At 43.5% G+C, this 23,591-nt stretch overlaps 1 protein-coding gene across 2 annotated transcripts in view; it reads right to left on the bottom strand.

The window, feature by feature from the left end:
• POLI (DNA polymerase iota) overlaps positions 1 to 23,591 on the bottom strand; it is a 310,209-nt gene that overhangs the window by 239,344 nt on the left and 47,274 nt on the right. The window contains exons 1-3 of one of the 2 annotated variants that reach the window (XM_078677263.1): positions 14,440 to 14,460; positions 10,328 to 10,492; positions 2,550 to 2,702 (exon numbers count right to left, since the gene is read on the bottom strand). In XM_078677263.1, coding sequence (XP_078533389.1) covers positions 2,550 to 2,702; positions 10,328 to 10,424 — 250 coding nt within the window. In that variant the 5' untranslated portion in view covers positions 10,425 to 10,492; positions 14,440 to 14,460. Of the gene's footprint in view, positions 1 to 2,549; positions 2,703 to 10,327; positions 10,493 to 14,439; positions 14,461 to 23,591 lie in introns of those variants that run through there. The other variant, XM_078677262.1, reaches the window with a different exon arrangement.

The following is a 23,591-nucleotide window of genomic DNA, read 5'->3' as shown; positions in this document are numbered from 1 at the left end:
TCAGAGGAGGTGAAAGGAGAGATGTCCAGGTGGCTTACCCATATGGAGGCCTGGAACCGCCGGGCAATCTTTGGGTCGACTCCAGACCTAATAATAGAATCCCTCGCCAGCAGGTCTGGCTGGGGCGCCCGCTGCGGGGAATTCTCCACAGGTGGCGCCTGGTCGTCAGAGGAACAGGAGTTACACATAAACTGCTTAGAGCTTCTGGCGGGGTTCTTCGCAGTTCGCTGCTGGACCAGAGAGTCAGCGAGGTCTTGTGTTTTCCTAAGAATGGACAACGTCTCAGCGGTTCGATACATCAACCATCTGGGCGGTCCTCAGTCTTGAGCGCTAACGAACATGGCAACAGAATTTTGGGACTATTGTCTCGCTCATCATGTATCCGTGACAGCCGAATGCTTACCGGGTCTAGCCAATCAGGTGGCGGATTGGCACTCCAGATATCTACGGGACTCTAGCCTGTGGAAACTAGATGTTCAGGTATTCCGATGGCTGAACGATCTGTGGGGCCCGTTCCCGGTGGACCGGTTTGCGTCCCGCTTGGATTATCAGCTCCTACGGTTCTTCAGCTGGAGGCTGGATCCTCTCGCGGAAGCCCCGGATGCTTTTCTCCAGGACTGGAGTCAGGAGAAGGCTTATGCGTTTCCCCCCTTTTCAATGGTGGTGTGGATGGCACCCCAACTTCGCCGCCAGAGAGCAGAGATGGTAGTGGTGAAGCCATTCTGTAGGTCTCAAGTTTGGTTTCCAGTTCTTCTGGAATTCTCCAATCCTACTTCCCTGGTTTCCTCGTCTTCTTCTCAATCCGGACAGGGAGCCCCATCACCTCATAACGCACGGCTCTCTCCGCCTCATGACATGGCGGTTTTCAGGCGACGTGGGTCGCTTCCAGGCCTTTCGAGATCAGCTGAGGACCTTTTGACAAAGGCTTGGGCGATCAGTACCGCAAAGAGATATCGATCCGCTTGGACCAGGTGGGTGCGTTGGGTGTCTTCGACGGGACCTGGATCCCCTGGTCGCAGGCGTCGTTCCCATTCTGAATTTTGTAGCGGAGTTGGCGTCAGACGGCCAGGCGTATCGTACTATTAACGCAATGCGTTCTGCGATTTCAGGGGCGCACCAGCCGATAGAGGGAGTCCCGGTCGGGGAACATCCTTTTGTGTATAGACTCCTAAGAGGCATTCGGCTTTCATTACCCCCAGAACCGCGCTATTCAGTCCTTTACGATGTCAACGTCGTCCTGAATCTTTTTCTTTCATGGCAACCCAACAAATATCTTTCTTTGAAAGAACTGTCGGCTAAGTTGGCCATGCTTTTGTGTTTGGTGTCTTGCCGTAGGGCTTCGGATGTGCGAGCCTTAGACATTTCAGCTAGAGTTTTTTCTCCGTAAGGGGTTATCTTTACATTGGAACGTCGCACAAAGTCAGCGTCGAAGACGATTTCATATCCAGCATTTGTAGACGCTCCCAGGTTTGCGTGGTTCAATGCCTATATATGCAAACGAAGACATGACGACAGAGCTTCGTCCTCCGGGCGAAAGACAATTGCTCATTGTCTTACGAAAGCCACACAAAGCAGTCTCCTCCCCCACCATTGTCAGGTGGGTGCGTTGGGTCTTGCAGGAAGCAGGCATTGACCCTCAGCTGTTCGGAGCTCACTCGGCTAGAGGAACCATGGCTTTGAAAGCTTTTTCTCTAGGTGCTCGTTTGGAGGACTTGATGCGTCCGGTGGATTGGTCCTCAGATTCCACCTTTAAGAGGTTTTATTTCAAACCAGTAGTGGACATTGCACATTTAGTGGTAAGTAAGCTTTGAACTAGCATAATCTGAAGCCTCCGGTCCAGACATAGAATCGAAATTTGCCTAACTTAGTAACGGTACGTTTCAATTCTATTAAGGGCATAGAGGCGAGGATTTTCCCTCCCAACTCATCTTTGGGCGACATGCCGCCCGTAATGCAGTAAGTAGTCCGGTTTTGGCTTTACCTGGGGACTATGGATTGTTCAAGTTGTGCTAAGATTCAGTGTGGATTTGTTTTAAGAGTATAGATTTGTCTTACGATGCTTACGCTGTTGTGTCTCTTCCGCTAGGGAATGTCGGTTCAAAACAGGACCAGTAAGATGTTGGCACGACTCGCGCAAAGAAAGAGGAAGATGGCACAAGATGGACACCCTATCTAGACATTATGGGCATTGTGAAAGGACTAATGATGTGTTTACTTTCATGGACTGATGGGATTTGTAGTTTGTTTATCCGGAAATCACATGTTTTATTTCTTGGTCTAATGCTTTTTCCCTTTGTTTTGGGATATGTAAGCATTTGTTGAGCTTTTCTGGGCTGCTGTGAGTTTGTATTGGAATACACAGCGAAGAAGGAAAAGCATAATCTCGCCTCCGTGTCCTTAATAGAATTGAATCTTACCATTACTAAGCTAGGCAAATTTCGATTCTGGGTAACAAACTTCATTTAAAATATTTGTAATCACTTTTAAACACACTATTGTAAAGAACGTTTCATGCCATGTCTGTGGGTATATTAGAATGAAGAACTCACCATGATTGTTATATATGTGACCTGACACAACAATATTGGAATAGTCATCAATGAGCTGTTTTTCTTGTCTCTTATCCACCATTTCGGTAATGTCGATAAAGTTTTCGTCGAACCCGAGTCTTTCAACCAGTGGAAAAAATTCCTCTAAAAGTTCTGCAAAAAACAAGCAAATAAATATAATAAATATAAAGCTAGCATATAATGTTGTACATCACACTCTACCAGACCAGCATGACAAGCGTAGAATTGTTTAACAAATGCATCATCAATGTTGCATAAGATGACACTAGTTTAGAGGCAGACGCGGAGATAAGGGTACCAGACATAACTCCTGTATTCAAGTGCACAGGAATGGCGACCAGCGTAAGCGGAGACTAGACAAAAAAGAAAATCCAAGCACTGGCACAGCCAATAGATGCAGAATTAAAATGCAGGTCCATTGGCTTTACAATTGGCTTTTTCCTCTCTCGATGGCATGCACACAAGTGGCTGGCAAATTTGGAATGAGTTGTCATTCCAAGATGACCACTGAGGCACATGCATTAGTCATGAATTGTCATGCATGGGCATACATCATGATGCAGGATGCCATTTTTTATGTACACATCTAACATTGCAGCTGCTGAACGTCATTAAATATGAAACAAAAAAAAGCAGACATTTTAAATACATGGGTAAAAGAATGAGCAACAGGACGAGGAAGGGAGTATCAGGGTGTGGGGGAAGAGAACAGAGTGCATGAGGGAGAGCAAAAGACAGAGGTAACCATTGGCTCCCATGCAGTGCTTGAACCAAAATAAAACTGAGTTCACTTGAGCAAGCAGTGGAAGGATATAACTAAGCCAGTCCTAACCCTGTGTGACCGAAAAGCTCCTGGGTGGGACAATCACAAGAATAGGAAGGAGAGATGACAATGAATCAGGATTAGACAATCAAGATAGACCACAAAGCCATCCAATCATGAGCAAAGCGCTGAACCAAAGCCCATTCTATGTGTTTGTTTAGCATTGATAACAATAGTCCTACCTGTCTACAGTCAAGACCTAAAAGCAGTGCCTCATCTCCCAACTGTCAATCCACATTCCAGAACACACGAACTGTAACAGCAATATAGTTCTGAAGAATAACGCCATACAAGCATTTTATAGGGAAGACAGAAGACATCACACACCACTCCTTTTCAGGCTAGACCAAACCACAAAACCACAATAAAACGAGAAAAAAAGATCAATGAAGAAATCGTTCTATACTCGGCCGTTCATGTGAGACAAGCTCTCAATCAAACAAAGCCATCCCGCTGGGATGATCAGCATTGAAACATTGTTCTGTTTAATTCTTATTTAAGACAAATTCTGAATCAGTTTTCTGCTAGGCAGTTTTTAATGCTCTACGTATTTTAGCCAATCCTTTCATGTTTCAGGATTGCCCAGATCCATTACATTTAAACTCATTCATAGCCTCCACTGGTGCAACCTTCAACAACCTTTTCTTAACAGCTCCTGACAAATTTACCATAGGCTCGTCCCCGACATCTACAGCAACTTTCCGAATACTGTTCAGTCTATCATGCACACATTTACTTTTCTCCTACTTAAGTTCAACACTGCTAAGTACATCTTCCTTCTTACCCTCAATGAAACAAATTGTACCAACTCCATTAGGCTACCACTTGGACTGACAAGTGTAATTGCACTACATCCTCTCAAAACATCAAACTGAGAAGGTCCATTTGAGAGTAGGGTGTATGAGAAATCCGGTTCAGGAGGTAACATGACAATGGAAAGTTACAGCAGTTATGCGGAATCTTCAACTGAGGGCCAAAAACGCCTTTGGCTCTCAGGGTAGGATCCAGAGCAGTTCAATTTTGATTCAGTAATGCAACAAATGACAGTCAGTAACTTGTGTGCAGTCAGTGTGTTGATTCTTTTAAAAATGAAAAATAGTTTAATGCATACACAGAACTAAATCCTACACACACAATTAGAAATATTTAGAGATTCCAGGTGGAATTGGCACTTTGGAACCCTTCCTTCCTTGTAGAACAACTAGGGAGCAAATCATTGTGAGAATTAGATCACCAGATAAACCCTACCCCTAAATCAGAAGCCTGTTGGCTTTTATTATGACAATGAAGATACTGGCTTTTCATCATAAATAACCGAAACCTTCTGACTTTAATATTGCTTTACACTGATAAAATATAAAGTCTGGACCCTTTGACATGAATATTCGTTTACACCAGGAAACCTAGAAACCACTCTTAAAGCTAAACCCTGGGAATGGTTCAAGTGACTGCCCTGCTCCTCCTGGGTACACTGTCCTCCTTCTAGGGAGACTTTACAGTTAAATTTCTCCTGACTAAAGGGCCTTTTGGAGGCATGCAGCTGCTAATGAGCTGGGTCCCCTCCAACAACAAATTTCTCTTGCTCATTCGTTGTTCCATCCTAGGTAGCTGCTAGAATAATATGCAAATCTTTGCCATGTCAGGAGCTTATCGGGTGCGCAGCTATATGTGCGGTGGCCAAGGAGATTTCCTCTTTTATTCTTTAATGCAAGCACACAGTAAATAAACATTATTTCAAGGGAGGAGTCCCTGCCACCGCGTGTGGTATCCTCACATTTATTCCTTAGGGAGTATACAGCAGTCCCAGTGCCATGTGGTTTTATATCTTCCCCCTACGACCGCATAGCCTGTATTCAACCAGGTGGGGTACACTGTGGGCTCCAATCTGCTTGCTCTCCAATGCACTGCTTGGATTCCCACCACAGGGATCAAGGTGGCTGGTAGCAGTGCTTCTGGCATTGCTAGGGCAGGCTTCCCACACCACTGCATGGTTTGGGTGATAATCCCTTAAGTATCTTCTGGGGCAGGGATGATGTCAAAGTGTCCCTCACCTCTAAGTAGAATAAAGTTTAGATGGCACACGCTCATGGTCCCAGGGAGGCAACCACTGAACTTGCTAGGGATTTTCTCATGGCTGTGGGTCTCTGACACCGGAGCACCCATGGCACAACACACAGTGCTGCATATAGGCAACAAGATATTTTTGCTGTGTTTCCACCAGTGTGCTACTGGTGGCAAACATTGGACCACAGGGGAAGTCTCCGATTGCATATTGGTGCATAGATTACTATAGGAGGAATTCCTATTGTCTTCCAAAGTCTCTAGCAATGCTGCTCTCTCCTTAGCAGCAGCTGTAGGAGAAGGCATATCTTGCACTCCTTACCAGCCCAGATGTTCTCCTGACTGGTGTCTTTTTGACAGTAGCCTTTATGGTCTTCCACAGCAGATTACTCTCCTTGCCTGCATTCCCCAGTCACCAAGGCCTTCGGCCATTTGAAGAATGGTTGTGTGTCCAATAAAGAGTCTGTAATGCCCACAACTGGGACACAGACAGCAGCACTAGTGTTCGCAAGTCTTGTGGCCCTCTTTTTTCAGTGCCCTGTTAGTCCATTCTGTATAATGCTGTTAGGGATGTCTTTTAGACAGTCCTGGAGAGAGTGCAGGGTACAAGCCACAAGTCTCCAGGTTCCTGGCAGGGGTGCATCAGCCTATGATGCACGCCATCCATCCATTCAGGCGCCTTCTCATCTTTCTAAGCCTCTGCTGTGACTTAAGAGGGAGGTGCACTTTCCTATGGGGGGTGAGGCAACCACCAAAATAGGTGGTTCCACAGCATCCCTTTATCACTCTTCGTCACAAGAAGGCAGCACCCTACTGCCAGCGTTACGCCTGTGCTGCAACTGAGGAGATGTTTCTTAAGCATCTTTTATTAAATTTTACAATTCGTAAAATAATTAAATATCTATTATTTCTTGCTGTAACACTGCATGCTTGTAATTTCAGTATCTCATTAACAGTGACACAATATTTATGCAATCTTACCAGCATCCCCCCGCCCCCAGTTTACAACCTGCTGATAGCAATTCTATGGTTTGCTCCTTTGAATGGTTGAATACTCGTCCTTATGTGGCAGTTCTGCAATCCTCTTCACTGGTGAGCATCCGAGAATTCTCGTGTGCATGGTAAATTAAAATGGTTCTTTATTGCAGCACAAAGATCAAGCTGCATACTCGAGAGGGGACTCACAGTTACTGACTACTAGGGTACTGCTGAACTGGAACAGAAACAGTCCAAGCCAGCATTTCAATCAGCATGCCACAGGTATCTTAATTAATGACACATGAGCCAAGTGGTCAGGCTTTTATTCCATGTTCCAACCCTGCTCCCATGGCATGGCCTTCTCCATGCAAACGTGTGAGCTTGTTGGAACCTCAAACTCCCTTTCTGAATTCATAGGGGCACATTATCCCCGCAATCTCAGATTACAAGAGACATGCAGAGGATTGTTTTCACCCAAAATCACTGCATGAAGGGGAACTGGTGTAGAAGAAGTCACCAGTGGCCAAATGGAGATCCTTGCTAAAAGAGATCAAAAACTGATGGAATAATTGAACTTTGTCCAGAAAGTAGGTAATGTGGTGCTTAATGTTACAGGGATAGAACACAGGCAAGGTACCATATGAGCAAAATTAAAAAGAACTGAATCTGCAATACAGGATTTGACAAAGGGAACAAGTGAGATGAAGGCCTTTCTTTGCTTTATGAGGTTTAGACAATGAGTTCAAGTGGTGTATTTCGACTATAATCATGAAGGTGGAGGACATGCAGGCAGCGAGCAACCAAGAACAGGCTGATAGGCTGGCTAGGCCCGACAGTGAGAGAGACCTGTGGGTCTCTGTCCATGTTGTCCTGAGGAAGAAGAATGATGTGGCTGAGGGTCTCCAACCAGTAACTCCAAAAAGGGCAATAAAGCAACTCGCTGTGGGCAATGCTACTGACTCTGCACAAGGAATCGCTACAAATGTCTAACCTTTAAAATCCACTTCTTTGTCCTGGGTACAAGAGGTAGAAGGTCCAGTCTTTCAGGGCTCCTATCAGGTCACACACAGCAGGTCGGATCCTCTTCTAATATTGCAGAGGTCCTGAAACAGTTCTGCTGTGCAGCAACTGATGCTTTGCAGGTGGCGGAAAATGTCTTTTTAAAACGAATTTTAGGAGTGCCCAGTGGAACATCAAACTCGGTAGTTCATGAGGACCTGGGATTGCCTTATATTGGGAATACACTGGCTATGCACCCCTTGTTGTTCTGGCTTAATTGCTGGTTAAACAAAGATCTAGCTCTTAACCATCAGATTTTACGAGAGACCATGACCCTTGATCATATGACACGCATTCCATGGTGTGACGGGACGGGTCATACGCCCGAGGCACCCGACAGGATAAGGGAATGGTGGTCCGCCGTTCCCCTCTCACCAACTTCTATCCACTTTCAACAGCAGTCTGACCCTCATCGAAGCGCTGACTGGTTTCCTGACGATCAACCTTTATGGAGTTGGGAAGAAGGAAAAGACCCTGGCGCCTTTAACTGGGGATATCAGCCGGACGAGACTCCTCCCAGTTTGGCTGACGTCACGCAGGACCCGTCAAAAGACGACGGAACCAGGAAGAGGACGGACGGCGTTTCCGTGGAGGCAGAGGACGAGCGAGAGCAGAGGAGAGCGAATCGAGAGAGAGCGGAGGAAGAGGCAGACGAGGTAGTCAAAGGCCTGAACAACATCGGCACTGACGACAAGCCAGGAGGTCAACGACTCCACGAGTCACCCCGCCACGTTCCCACGGGAGGAGCGTGGCTTCAACAGTTACGGGGCAAGGTAGCGGGTTGGGTGGGACAGCGTAACCCTCCTGCTCCCTGAGCACGCCTGTTCGATATACCTACTTTGTACATAGTTGTACATAGTTCCTAAGAGTCTGCACGCCCCCCCTCACGCGCACGAATCTCACTGCCTCTGTACAGTGTAGACACCATAGCACTCGGTTTCCTTCACTCCCGGCCCCTTTTGAGATTTAAAACCAGGACGACCGTCCTAATACATGTGTTTGTTCCCTTTTCTTTCTTTTCTCTGGATCCTGGTACCATCCGCTGTGAGAGAGTCCTGTTTCCCCAGAGAACCTGTACTTGGGGCATAAACTGTTCAAACGGTCACAGACTGGATCCCTTAAAGACCATCAAAACGCATCCAGCGGCATTCGCCAGAGAGAGACTTACAAGCCGAAACAGAAGAGTTTTTATGAAAATATAGCCTTCACTTAAAAACACCCTTAAAGGCTCGGCGTCAGTTCCTCTTGCCCCTCCCCGCGTCCCGCTTACCCCGCAACACATGGTTAAACTATATTAAGGGATGCTGTGAAGAGCTGGGACGGCCGGACCTGTTTTTAAAGCCTGAATCAATTACCCTGAAGGACGTGGAATTTGTAAAGAAAACTTTCACTACCTTAAAAAGGTTTTGTAGAGATGACTTAGAAATTGGAAAAACTAGTGTCCGCAACATATGGTGCTCAAAACATCGCCATCCACTGAGCCCTATCTCTTGTGGCCACTTTCATCTCATGAGTGGTTTTTATTGACCAGGTTTCATTTAGATTATTTTCACTTGATGCTTGCCGTTCCGAAAGGGAGCTGCAGAGGTCAGGTCTTGGCATCCTGTGGCTGCGACGAAGTATCTCCTCAGGATTTGCTACACTTCATGTTTTTTTGTAAATATGGAAATTAGTGTTTGAATTACCATTTTAGTTACTTCCTGCAAAAAGTTACAGATTAAGGTTTATAATCATTTTCTAGGATTCAGATACAGCCCCGAGATTGAAAACAGCTTTGGGAGCCTACTCACTGGTGGAACAAGTTAATTTTAATTTTGTACATGTATCTAAATTTGAACATTCTCCGCCACCTGCAAAGCATCAGTTGCTGCATAGCAGAACTATTTCAGGACCTCTGCAATATTCGAAGAGGATCAGACCTGCTGTGTGTAACCTGATAGGAGCCCTGAAAGACTGGACCTTCTCCCTCTTGTACCCTCGACACAGAAGTGGATTTTAAACGTTAGATATTTTTAGCGATTCCTTGTCCTCTACTTTCCTGTTAACTCAGCCACCAACTATCTTTCCGATCCCATCTTTGCCCCTTCACCATTGCCTGACACAACTAATCTGTCTTCCTCAACAAGGAACCGCAGTGTGGTGTTCAACTCAACCATGTAACCATAAACTGGAATGATTACATAACATTATAAAGTACTGCAAGACTTCTCATTATGGACCATTAAATCCTTATTTAAAACTCTATCAGCCCTAGTAGAAAACAAAGTGAACTACTTCAGGATTGCTAGTTGTGCTCCTCTGCTCCCAACAGTGTCCCTGAAGGACAAACAAGGCACTACGCTGGATAGCTTTCTCATTGAATCCTGAGTCCAGGACAAACTAAACCCAGCCTCCTTTCAGTTCCAAAGATTCAGCATTTTCCAGTTACTAAGGCCAGTACTCTGGAACGCCCTGGATTTTCTTTGTCTAGCCACCTTTTTCCTTAAATCATGTTGTGTACTGTAACTATATGCTCTCAATAAAGATTACATCGAAATGCTAACAATATATAAAAACAAAATATGAATTTTTCATTAAAAACATGTTTGTATTCATCAATGTTGTTAACTTCTACAGCACCCCAACAACATTTAGAAATCATTTTCAAATACAAAACAAGCATTTTACAAAACGTCTTCACGCAACATAATTTTGTTCTTAAAATTCCTATTTTTAAGATAATGCATCCTACACCACAAGTGTCACACCTTCCCGGCTATGATAATGACATTCTGACAGAAACAGGCCATCTTTGTGTACCTCGTTGCGATTAAAAGTAACAGGAAATATGCTGTACCTGTGACTCTGTAAGACATTTCTCTATAGGGTGTGAGGTCTTCCCCGTTAATCAGAACCAACTGCGGACAAACATCTTTAGCCTCCTTCAGAGACATGCATTTATTCACACCAAGACTTCTGGCTTTATAATTACAGGTGACAAGCAAAGACTTCTGTTGAACACCTGAAAAGAAAAGTATATTAATTCCCTAGGCACTTTGATAGCTAATCGGTGACCAATACTAAATGAACAGCTGATTTGAGAAGTAGATTAATGCGTTTGGCAATTTGATAGCTAATCGGTGATCAATATTAAAAGCTTGAAATCATATTTCATCTAAAGAAGCTTTACTTTGTGTAAAAATATTTGACGCAATAACAAATCCACAATACTAAAATCTTCAATTAAAAATACATGAAAAAAATGAAAGCTTCACATTAACAAATATAGCTTGGCAACAAGATATTTAGTTGTTTTGTCTGTTAGTAAACAAGATATCTTACATAAACTACCATCATTTTTTTTGTTTAAATCTTTTTATTTTTCCCAAATTGTACGTGAATTTGAGCCGGTGGTTTCCGGTGTTCGGCACCGGCACCTAATTGACAGCACTGGGACTTATGACAGCTCCCACATGGTGGTGCTGTTTGTGTAACATAGAGATTACCACAACAACAGTTTTTATTAAGTAAATATACATTAAAACGAATACCTGCCTCCCAAGCCATTCTGATCGCTATGAGGGTCCTCCAACAGTCTGAATGGTCACACTTGTAGCAGTGTGGTGGCTAGAAGCTTTGTAAATACTGTCACTGGCAGCGACAGAAGTGGCAATGGGTGGTACAAACTGGGGCGGCCTCCTGACGAGGGCCCTGGCACTTATTTTTTTGTACAAATTAAGCACTGGGGGATCAACATTTCAGTATTAGTTACTCTGCCGAGTTCTCAGCGTGTTCCCACACTTCATAACATTAGCATTATACAAAAAGAGGAATATTGTTATGTTGTGTATGTTTAACATGTCTTGATGCGCGCTCTGTGTATTCGCATTCCATAGAACATGGAACGCGAAGCTAAGAGCAGTTACTGAGAAGAGATTAGGACGAGCCAGCTGACCAGTCGTGCTGCGGTACCTGCTTGTATCTTTATGGAATAAACATAATTTATTTCACTAAATTATCTCCTGAGCTTCAATCTAACAATTGGCGACGATCGGGATACGACTACTTGAAGCGATTACTCAGCGAGATTTTTTTTTTGTATGCTGGATACAGGCAGAGTTGATGCGACACTTCTAAAGAGTTCTTCAGCAACTCGGAAGTTGAAGGGGACATGCTGTTGGAGTAGGAAAATTCATTGCACCGGTGAGCGTTGTCTTATTTGATATCTAAACGCTCTGAGTGTTGAAACATATGCTGTGCTTGGTCTTACCGTTCAAAGGATGCAAGTTCAATTGCAGTCCATAGCAACCAGCTGACTGCTCGACGCTCGCTCGCGATCGGTTCCTCAAACTGGGAGTCATTCCGTGTAATCAAGCTGAACTCTGGGTGCGCGTAGGACGTCCGTAAGGAACGTGGTGTGTCACATGACACGTAGCGGCCATTGTGGATTGGGAAGGCCTTCCTAATGTTATTGAAGAGCGTTTCTGCTGTTTAAACGCATTTTCATCAGCACTTTGAGTCTTTAAAGGATTTTTCTTCAGCGATTGGATCACTTCACTGCATCTTTACTCAAGGTGACTGTTAGAAATGGGGGTCTCTAGTTGGCAATGGCTGGCCACAGTCCAAGTAGGGACCAGTCTTCCTAATTCAGAGTAAGGGGGCTACACCCTTTGATAACCCCTGCTCAACCCTGTGGTAACGTAGCACGAGCAGCTAGGCTTATCTCAGAGGCAGTGTGTAAAGCATTTATGATCATACACAGTAACGCAGTGAAGGACACTACAAAGGGATACCACACAAGTAGTTATAAAAAAGAAGTATCTTTATATATAGACTTAACACAAGACCAATAACGGTAAAAAAGACACAATACTAAAAAAGGAGGGTACTCTTGAAAAGCTGGAAAAAGTGTTCAAATAGGGGTTCAGTTCAAAGTAGGGGTCTCTGCGACCCTTTTACTTACAAAGTACCTGGATTTCGTAGCAAAACAAGCACAATGTCGCAAACGGACTGTAGCGATGATTTTCCCCACGCTAGGCCAGCGATGCGTTGAATCCTTGCCGCAAGGGAGGATGATGCGCTGATCCTGCTGCGTGTGCGATCTTGTTGCGATGAAAGAAAATGGCGCCCCACGAGGGAGCAACGTTTCGGGTGTGATGCGAGGAAAATGCCGGACGATGATCCGGGGTTAGCGAGCCTTCGAAAAGCCCGCAAACGTGCGATGCGATGATCTCTGGGGCTAGCGAGCATTTTGTGGCCCGCAAGCGTGCGATGCGATGATCTTTGGTTTGCGAGCGCGGTAGCAGCGCATGGATTTTTCTTGCGCTCTTCAGCTGCGGCGGCTCGCAAGCGGGCGTTAGCGACGATTTTCAGCACTCTCTTCTCTGTAGTAGAATTAGAGGCCCTGGAACTCAGAGGAGCCTCACCTGCAGATAGAAATCCTCGCTGGGAGGAATCAGGAGGCTGGTGGGGGAGTCAGATGTGCCTGTGACTCCAGCAGGAGGCTGGCTCTCTTCTAGCCCTTGGGTGATTGCTTAGCAAAAATAAAAGTCTTTCAAAAGTCCTTTTCCCTCTTCTTCCAAGTCCAAGGGGAACTACTGCAGGCCAATCCAAGAAACCGCACACAAGCACAAGGACAGTCCTCTCCTGCAGATTCCTTCAGTAATACGGACAGAGGTTCCTCTTGACATCCAGGAGCAATACAAAAATCAGGGGTTTGGGCACAGATATTTATACCCCACAAGTCTTTGTTCTCAAAAGTCTCTATTCACTGAACCCAGCCAGAACCAGTACTGCTCAGGCCTGGAGCACTTTGTTTACCAGGCTGCATCCTTCCTTTCAGAAAGAGTGGGGTCTGCCATCAGACGCACAGTAGGAGTTGGAGTCAGCATTCACCTTGCCAGGAACAGCTCTATTCACGTCAAGGAGCTACCCCTCTCCAGTACTCAATGCAGATCTCTCTATTCATCCCAGGTCTGACTCAGCCTGCCTTGCCCCTCTAAACCCAGACAGCCAATACACATAACAGCAGAGCACACTGGAAGGCTTAGGCAAGAAAATACCTACTTTCTAAAAGTGGTATTTTCAAACACAGAATATTAAAACCAACTCTGCTAAAAGATGTATTTTATTATTCTGAACTCAGGCATACTAAACTCGAATTTCTACCATGTTCCTTGGGACAATTAGGACTATAAGATGTAATAGCTAATCTGCCCATTCTAGACCTATGGAGAACAGGTAGCCTTGCAGCAGTGAAAAACAAAATGGAGGGTAATTCACTACCAGGACATGCTACACATATCAAGCCATGTCCTACCTTACGCACACAATGCACCTACCAAAGGGGTGACTGACATGATGCTAAGGGAAGGTTCAGGGGCTGGGAAGTGTGGGCACTTCAGAGCCAAGACGGCAGTTCTGGACTGCACGCAGACACTGCAGTGGCAGGTCTGAGGTACCCATTTACAAGCTGCTTTTGTGGGTGGCGCAAACCAGCGCTGCAAGTCGACCAGCAGCATTTGGGTTACCAGCCCTGGGCACACACAAGCCACACTACTAGGGACTAATAAGTAACTCAAATAAGCCAATCAGGGATGTACCAAATCACAGTCATATTTACATAGGAAGCATTTGCGCTGTGGCACTGAATGGCAGTGGCACAGCACCCAGAGCATCTAATACCAGCAAAAACATAGGAGACAACAGCGAAAAATGGAAGGGAGACCCACGCCAATTGTGCCAGGTCTAACAGGGACTCAGACTTTTCATAATTAATTCCATTTTTAAACATTTTAGTTTTTCTTCTTTCTTCCCTGAACTTTGACTATTGAAGTTAGACTTTACAGCAATTTAGGTGGTGAAGAAAGGACAGTGTTTCACTATAATTTACACTGAACAATTCCACTATTTTAGCGCTTCCACCTTACATTTTTTCATTTATTTGCGTAGCAACATGAGTTAACTAACCTTCTCATTGAGTCCTCCTCAGGCTTTTTGGTCCAGCGGTTCTGAACCTGCTTTAAAGTGGACAGTATGGAAAGAATTTTTTTTAACTATATTGAGACCACGGACTCTGATGGCAAGATGTCACCTGAACAGAAAAAAAGCATTCAATTACATTCTTTAGGCCCAAAAGGTCTTAAATCCTACAATCAAATGAACAAACCCATAGTTGGGAGTGGGGATAGCAATGTTTTCACTGTTGCTTTGTTAAACTTGGATAAATACTTTGCTCCCAAAGTTTGTATCGGTATTACACGATACAATTTTTTTTTCAGAGGAAACAACTAAAAAATTAATCCGTGGATGACTATGTTAGTGAGTTAAAAAAATTGGCAACGGATTGGGCTTTTGGTGGGTTACTAGAGGATTTAGTTTGTGGCCAAGTGGTTATGCATGCCATTAATCTTGCTATTCAGGAACGCCTCTGGATGAATGGGGATGCTAGCCTTGATGATATTCTTAGATGTGCTAATGCCTTGAGAACAGAAAATATTGCTTAAGATGTGGTAGCTAAAGTGAGTTCCAGTTCTAGAAAACTTTATAGTTATAAGCAGAAAGCTGATGGATGGAGTAAGTCTAAAGTGAGCAATGAACCTCCCAAGTGTTATAGGTGTGGAAGTCTTGAACATTTAGCTTTTGCTAAATCTTGTCCCGCTAGGAAGAGTAAATGTGGTGTGTGTGGTATGTATGGACATTACACTAAAGCATGTAGGAGAAAAACTAAAGCTGTGAAGTGTATCCTAGTAGACACTGATTCGGATGACACTACGAGCAGTAGTGATGAACAGATTTCTGACTGCTCTGTTGCTTTAAAGAAAAAACTCCTTCTCAACATTAGTGATGGATGTTTGCTGATTGATAATATACCAGAATGTTGGATTCACATAGGTGGAGTGTGTGTGAAAATGTACGCAGATTCAGGGTCACCTTATTCCATTAATAATGAAGATGTTTGGAAAAAGAATTTCATTGGTAAATTTGGTTCAAAACTTTTCACCTCTGATATTGATCCTGAGAGTTATGGGGGTGAAACAATACACATAATAAGTTTTTGTTGGTTCAGATTTGAATTTAAAAATCGAAAATCTTATGGTAAGTTGTATATTTCAAAGAAGGGTCCATCAGTATTGGGATGGAAAGACCAAGGGAATTTACATATTATTCTTGATCCAAATTCTGTGGAAAAAGTGCTTGTAATGGATGAAGGCACCAAGGTTGGTGAAAAACTTTTAAGGAAGTTTACCTTAGTTTTTCAAAAGAAAATTGGTATGTTACAAGATTTTGAACACAAGATAATTCTTAAGGACAACACTGTTCAAAAAATTCACAAAGTCAGAAATGTTCCAATTGCTTTAAGGAATGATGTCACTACAGAACTGGACATATTAGTATCTTCAGACTTAATTGAGCCTATTGAAGTGTCATCTTGGGTTTCTCCCTTAGTCGTAGTTAAAAGCAGTAACAGGAAATTGAGGTTGTGTGTTGATTTGCGGCATTTAAATGAAAATATTGTGGTTGATCAGTTCCCGCTACCAAAAATAAACAAAATGTTGGCTTTATTAGAAAGTGCCAAGTGGTTTACCACAATAGATTTGTCTGCCGTGTATCATCAGACTCCATTTTCGAAAGGTAGCAAGAAATGTACTGCTTTTATTACCCCGCAGGGCTGTTTCCAGTTCAAAAGGATGCCTTTCAGCCTAGCATCCGCTGCAGCGGTTTTCCAACGTCTTATGCATAGGTTCTTTTCCAACATAAAAAATAACAAATTCTTTCAGGATGACATCCTTATATTTGGAAAAAACAAAGTGGAACATGATACAACTTTAGAAACAGTCTTAAACATTTTAGAATCAAAAGGTTTAACTATTGAATATTCCAAATGTACATTTGCCAGTGATCATGGTACTTATCTGGGACATGTTATTGATTGGAATTAAGACCTAAACCTAATCCCCATCAAGTGTGTTCCTGCTCCTAATTGTAAAGATGACGTAAGATCATTTATAGGTCTTACAGAATTTTGTTCAAAGTATATTCCAAATTTTGCGGTTAGAACCTATAACATTAGGCAACTTTTAAAGAACAAAACAAAATTTGTTTGGTCACCTGAGTGTGAACAGGATTTTGAAGACATTGAGGATTGTATTACTAAAATTGCTTCCTTGAAAAGTTTTGATCCTGAGGCGCAAATCATAATAACAACCGATGCCAGCATTAAAGGTTTAGGAGCTTTTTTGGCTCAAATTGACCTTAAGGGTAACAAACATATTGTGGCTTACGCATCCAGATCCTTGTCACCCACTGAGGAGAAGTACTCAACCATTGAGAAAGAGACCTTAGCGTGCGTTTGGGCTGTTGACCATTTCCGTGCATTTGTATTGGTTAAACAGTTTACTTTGCGTTGTGATAATAGACCGTTACTCAAGGTTCTGACCACTGAAAGAACAATAAATACCAGGGGAGGGGAATTCCTATCTCCCGACGCCCGAAACATCTAGATTTCTTACGAGGGCAAGAGGTTTTAATTTCTATTTTGTCTAAAGGACAAGTAGACAATCTTGCAGTAATCTCATACACCGCTGTTAAACCCTGTTAGTCACAGCCAGTTAATACCTAGCTCTGCAAAGTTTATTGGCAGTGAAAGGGTCAATGCAAAAGCTGGGGCCTGCATTTTAATTTCCCAAGAGCATAAGAACAACATGATGGAGCTGAGGTCAAAGTTGCAGCTCCGTATAAAACATCCACAGCACTGGAGTAATTTTGCTTTCTCCCCCAGACTCATGACCCTCCCCAGGTCCTTTCATTTTCTTCTAGCACAAAACGAGCATGGAGCTTCTGCAGCTCCAGAACACTCACATCACTGGAATGTAATGTTATCGGCCGCTTGGCTCCTGCTCTGACTTGAACCTGGTGACCTCCTGCCTTTTATTCTGTGCTTCACCCTTGGGCCTCAATCAGCCCCAAGATCCCTTCTCACCCTCGACTCTCGGGGCCTACAGTAAAGTGCCATGCTTTCCCTTCTCATGCAGCTCTTGCACAACCCTCCTTTACTGTGCACCTTATGTTTCACTCGGTGCCTGAATTTGCTAATCCCACACCACTCTGCTGCCCCCTCGGACTGCCCTGAGCCGCCCCCTTGGCCTCTCATATCCTACATCATCCAGGTCTTACAATAAAGCTCATTAGTTTCCCAATGTGGAATGCATGCAGTCCTCAGGCACACCCTCATGTCTGTCCTTGCACTGGGCCTCTCGTCTCACTACATGCGTGCACCGGGGGCATCTGAACACGCCGCTGTAGCAGCTACAGCAGCTGTCGAGTTCTTGATGGGCCTCTTCTTTCTGCAGGTCCAGACAAAGGTTCATAATTGACGTGAAAGGATATATACATGGATGAATGATTGTAAGGATGGATGAGTGAATGAATGGATGGGGTGAAAGGATGGATGAGTGAACGAATGAATAGTTGAATGAAAGGGTGGATTGATGGATGAGACAAGGAGTGGATGAATGAATGGTGGAGTGGGTGGTTGGATGGCTGGGTGGAAGGATGTATAGATTGATGGGTAGAAGGGTGGATAGTGGAGTGAAATGGTGAATGGAGGGATGAATGAAAGGGTGGATGGATATGAGTAAAAAGGAGGATGGTTGGGGTGAAAGATGGAAGAGCAAAAGGATGGATGGAGGGATGAGTGAAAAGGTGAATGGATATGAGGGAAAAGAAGGATGGAGGGGTGAAAGATGAAAGAGCAAAAGGATGGAGGGATGAGTGAAAGGGTCAGTGGATGGAGAGGGTGAAAGATGTTAGAAAAAAAGGATGGAGAGATGTGTGAAAGGATGGGTATGAGTGAAAGGGGGGATGGAGGGGGTGAAATTGAATGGATGGATGGATGAGCGAAAGGAAGGATGGATGGATGAGCGGAAGGAAAGAGGGATGGATGAGTTTGAATGATAGATTTAGAGCTCGAAGGATAGGTTTGGCCAGGGGCATTGTGAACCCCTCTCTTTAGCAGCTGCTACGGGGTGGAGCTCTTGATGGGCCTCATCTGTCTGCAGCTCAGCAGTCAAAGGCCCATAACTAACATGTAACGGTGAGTGAGTGAAAGGATGGATGAATGGATGTGTGGGTGAAAGGGTGGATAGATGAGTGAGTGTAAGTGTGGCTTGCTAGATGGATGAATGAGTGAAAGGATGGATGAGTGATGGGGATGGTGGATGGATGATGGATGTGTTGAAGGAAAGGATGAAAAGATAGATGGGTTGCAGGGTGGATTGATTAGTAAGCTAAAGGATTGATGAGTGAAAGTGTAAATTGACAAATGAGTGGAAGGATGGATGAGTGAAAGGGTTCATTGATGGATGAACGGAAGGATGGGTGAGCGAAAGGATGGATCGATGGCTGAGATGGATGGATATGGTTGGGGATGGATGGGTAGGTTTGAAAATGGATGGATGGATGGACAAACAGAATGGTGAAAGTCTGATGAAAGAATGAATGGATGCCAATGTTAAGGTGAAATGCTAGCTATCAGTGGGTGAATGAAAGGATGAATGGGTAGATCTGCAATAAAGAGGCAAAATAAATAAATCACTAGTATTCGAAACCTTCTATAATATGAGCCTGACATAACCAGAGAGGCTATTATCTAAGCTCTTCTATAATGAGAGTGTTGCCATTATTTGACGGTGCACTACATGGCACCAAAGGGACAAGTGGATTTAGTTACAGGACAAGTAGATTTATGAAGCTACCTGTCCCATGGACAAGTAGATATTTTATTAAATTCCACACCCCTGAAATACTTCAACTAGAGTTGCTAGACTTGCAATTAGATTACAGGATTATTGTTACAAAATGGAGTATCTTCCTGGAAAAAATGCCTAAACAATTAGATATGTGTGAAGATGAAATTTGGAATTCGTTTCAGATTGCTTATGTGCAGGATTAAGGGAACGCTGGTATTTTGAAAGACAAATGGGAGGAAGAATACCTTAAAGATGATGAATTATCACAAGTGACATCTAGTACAATTGCATCTAGTACAATCTTTGCCGAGGAAAGTAAGCAGTGACCATCCTTAAAAGCCTTTCTGGAAAGTCATGTTTGATCTTAGCATTCAGGGTGAAAGCATTTGGCGGGGTGAAAGAGTTATTCCCCCTAAAACATTGCGTTCATCTATAATAGCACTGTGTCATGAAAGCCATTTTGGCATTGTCCGCTCCAAACAAATTGTTAAAACTTTGTTTTGGTGGCCTGGCATGGATGCTGAAATTCAGACATTTGTAAGAGGATGTAAACCCTGTCATGCTGCTGACAAGTCTTTAATCACTTTCAAACCTCCGTTAAGTACTATGACTAGACCTAGTTCACCTTGGGAGCACACTGCAATAGACATCATGGGTCCCATTGGAAATGAGCAGAAGTACATTTTAGTGGTAATGGATTATTCCAGATGGCCTTTTGTCAAAATAGTTAACAAAGCTGACACTGATACTGTCCTTCATTTTCTATCTCAGTCATTTATAATGGAAGGCATTACGTCTGTTTTGAGTGACAATGGTGTACAATTTTTCTCAACCAAAGCTAAAGAATATTTCAATAGACTAGGTATTAAACACAGAACTACATCACTGTACAACCCAAACAGCAACGGCATGGTTGAGCGCTTTAACCATGTTATTAAAAATACCATTCAACTGTCTGCTAAATGTAATGATTGGGAAACTCCGGTCCTAAAAATGGTTTGGGCTTACAGAGTTTCCATATGTGATGTCACTGGGTATCCACTTTTAGTTCTAATGTGTGGAAGAAATCCCAGGGACAAATTCAGTACCGGTTGGTTGTTCAGGTCCAATGTAGTGAATTGGTCTGAGGACTTGGTAAAAGAAAAAAATGATGCTGCTCATGTTAAGAGTAAAGAGTGATCTTAAACATGGTGCAAAAAATGTCAGCATTGACATTGGACAATGGGTTAGAGTGAAAAAACCTGGCAAGATTTCCAAAGAGGTTAGTTGTTTTTATGAACCTATGCAAGTTGTTGAAATTTTGAATAATGCGGACGTCTCACTGATGGAAAAGTTTGGAACCTCAAAAGAGTAGCAAAATGTTCTGCACCCTCAGAATGCTCTGAGAAAGTTTCTTACTGGTATGATTTTGATGACTTGTTAGGTAGTAATCTTTCTGATGTAAACTCTAATGCTAATCTTTATGAGGTCATTCAAGACAATACTGTTACTGTTTCCCCAGTTCCTGATTCACCTGTTTTGGAAACAGATTCAAGAAGTTCAGAGGTTACTAGTCATGATGATCTTAATGTGGATTCCAGGCATTCCAAACATGACAAAAGACCTCCAGTAGACCTCCAGTTGCTTTTTTTTTTTTTTATTTGCTCACCACATTTCATTGTATTCTCTCTCAGTTTATGCTTTCTTCCTAATATTATTTCTTTCTTTTATAAAAGGAAGGGGATGATATGTATCCCTTAATTCATTTTTTTTATTGTATTCCGAAGGGGATGTGTTATGTTGTGTATGTTTAACATGTCTTGATGCGCGCTCTGTGTATTCGCGTTCCATAGAACATGGAACGCGAAGCTAAGAGCAGTTACTGAGAAGAGATTAGGAAGAGCCAGCTGACCAGTCGTGCTGCGGTACCTGCTTGTATCCTTATGGTAATAAACATAATTTATTTCACTAAATTATCTCCAGAGCTTCAATCTAACAAATATATGTTGACTTTGTAGGTAATAGTAGATAGGTACGTGGTAATGTATTAATGCTGGTAGGTTAGTTGCGTCACTACATGAAAATGGGTGCTAAGCATACGTGGCGTTAGTGGAGTGCGGTACCCGTTGAAACCCATCAGTAACAAGAGGCAGAAGGGAAAGTAGAGGGACAACATATAAATAATAGAGATAACTTGGCCCAATTTAGGCAACCCCAGCCCTTCCTCCCTCCTCCCGCTCATCCAGGATATATGTATTGTGCATTCTTGTGGTAACTGGACCCTCGAGTCATAAAGAAAATGTGAGGTGAACATGCTAGTCCAACCTAACATCGCTTGTGTCAGTTATGTGATGAGGTGCCGTGTCTCTCAAGCCCCATCCGTCGCTGTTGTTATAGTGTTTGGGTGGCCCGACTCTAGCGGCGGCTCACTTTGGAAGTAGTGTAGTATAGTGTCCCAGTCAGTAGCTTTATGGATTTTACGAAGGTCCAGGGTGTCTTCCTTGTGTAGTTCAGCGTTCTCAGCCTTGGCCCATACCAGAAATGACTGCCTCCAGGCCACCAGAGGAGGAGGTTCAGGTGAATTCCAGCATCTCGTGATTAAGAGCTTGGCCACTATCATGCCAACATCTAGGAAGAGGGAAGTAACCCTCTGTTGTTTGCTCCAGTGAAAATGGCTCAAAATGCATACTTCCCATGTGTGCAACACAGTGTGTCCAGTACAGCGGGATAATGTGGTTGTGACTGCCTGCCAATAAATGTCAATAGTCGGGCAGGCCCATATCATATGGAGGAGATCGACATCTGGGATGCAACATCTGGGGAAAGCCACATCAGTGCGGTGAAAATATCAATTAATTTTAGCTGGGGTGAGGTATGCCCTCTGTATGATGTAATATTGGATTAAGTGGAAGAGGGCGTTATGAGGGACACATTTTTGACTCTCCAGTATTGTGGTCCATTCTTGGTCGGTACACGGACGATTCAGATCCATTACTAATGCTGCCTCAGGGGTAAGGGTGGTACAAAAGGGGGTGGTGATGGACGGAGCATCTGAACCAATCAAACACTCACACCTATTCAACAGATCTGAGTTTAATCCATCACCGTTCTTTAGCCCACTCTGCCACCCCAGTTCAGACATGGCCATATGCAAATCAGCCTGACCCTGTGCCTCATGGCAACAGTCCAGCCCGAACTGCCAAGCCATGCCTTCCCTGGACCGGAAACAAGCTTCCTAGGACCGGTTTCTGGTATTACAGCTGTCTTCAGCCAGGCTTGCTTGAATCCAGTGGCAAAGTGAGCAAGGGACTCACGTCTGAGCATACCCTGCCAACTTATGGCGAACAAAGCTGTACAAAAGGGGGTGGTGATGGACGGAGCATCTGAACCAATCTAACACTCACACCCAGTCAACAGATCTGGGTTTAATCCATCACCGTTCTTTAGCCCACTCTGCCACCCCAGTTCAGACATGGCCATATGCAAATCACAACAGAAAAAGACAGGTGAGTGAGTGTTAATTGCGCTGGGAAGAAACACAAGTAAATCTTGAAAATTTGTTGAGCTCAAAGGATAAGATCCTGGTCACCCTCCACGGATCAAACACTGTGATTCAGAATGTAACACAGATGTAAAGCAGAAAAACAAGGGGTATATCCTGAGCTCCAAGACAAGTTTTATAGTCCATCAATTCAAATAAGACGATTAGTCATCGCATTTCATCTTGATTTATTTCAGTCTTCTTCAAACGAACACACACTAGCCGCCAACACGTGTTTCGTCTTGGTGTTGAAACCAAACTACTTCTTCAGGGGTAAAAAGTTACAATACACATGATCACAAAAGTGTAAAACCAAAACAAGTTATACATTTGAGTAAAACTCAGACTTGCTAAATAAGAGTATTACAAATGAAACCACAATAACCACGGAGAATTCATAGCAATACAATGTGGCCTGGGTATGTAGTCAGAATATTAGTACAACAATCAGCAATAACAGTTTTAACATAATTTACAGATCGTAATATCTAAAAGTTAGATCAAACATCCTACTTCCAGGACGGAATACCACTGTACTTGCCAATCGGAGTATAGGACTACCAAAGTGTCAAACAAGGTGAAAGAGCTGGAAATACTAAATCATGTGACCGAAACGACATCCAAAGATTGGTGATGTGATAAGAAAACCACACCCGTGAGTATATAAGAATGAAACCATAAATCCATGTGTTTAATAAAGAAACGAATCAAATATTCAATTAAAGAGTCTGAAGTGTTATACGTGCAATAGTGACCCGAACCACATAAAGAAGTGAGACAGAAGCAAATAAAGAAAAACTAATAAAAATGAAAGCGAAGGGCTCACCTATGGCTAGTTTCAGTAGATCAAG

Source organism: Lissotriton helveticus, chromosome 2_1 (assembly GCF_964261635.1).
Source record: "Lissotriton helveticus chromosome 2_1, aLisHel1.1, whole genome shotgun sequence".
Classification (NCBI taxonomy): Eukaryota; Metazoa; Chordata; class Amphibia; order Caudata; family Salamandridae; genus Lissotriton; species Lissotriton helveticus.
This window is presented reverse-complemented; position numbering and strand designations above follow the sequence as displayed.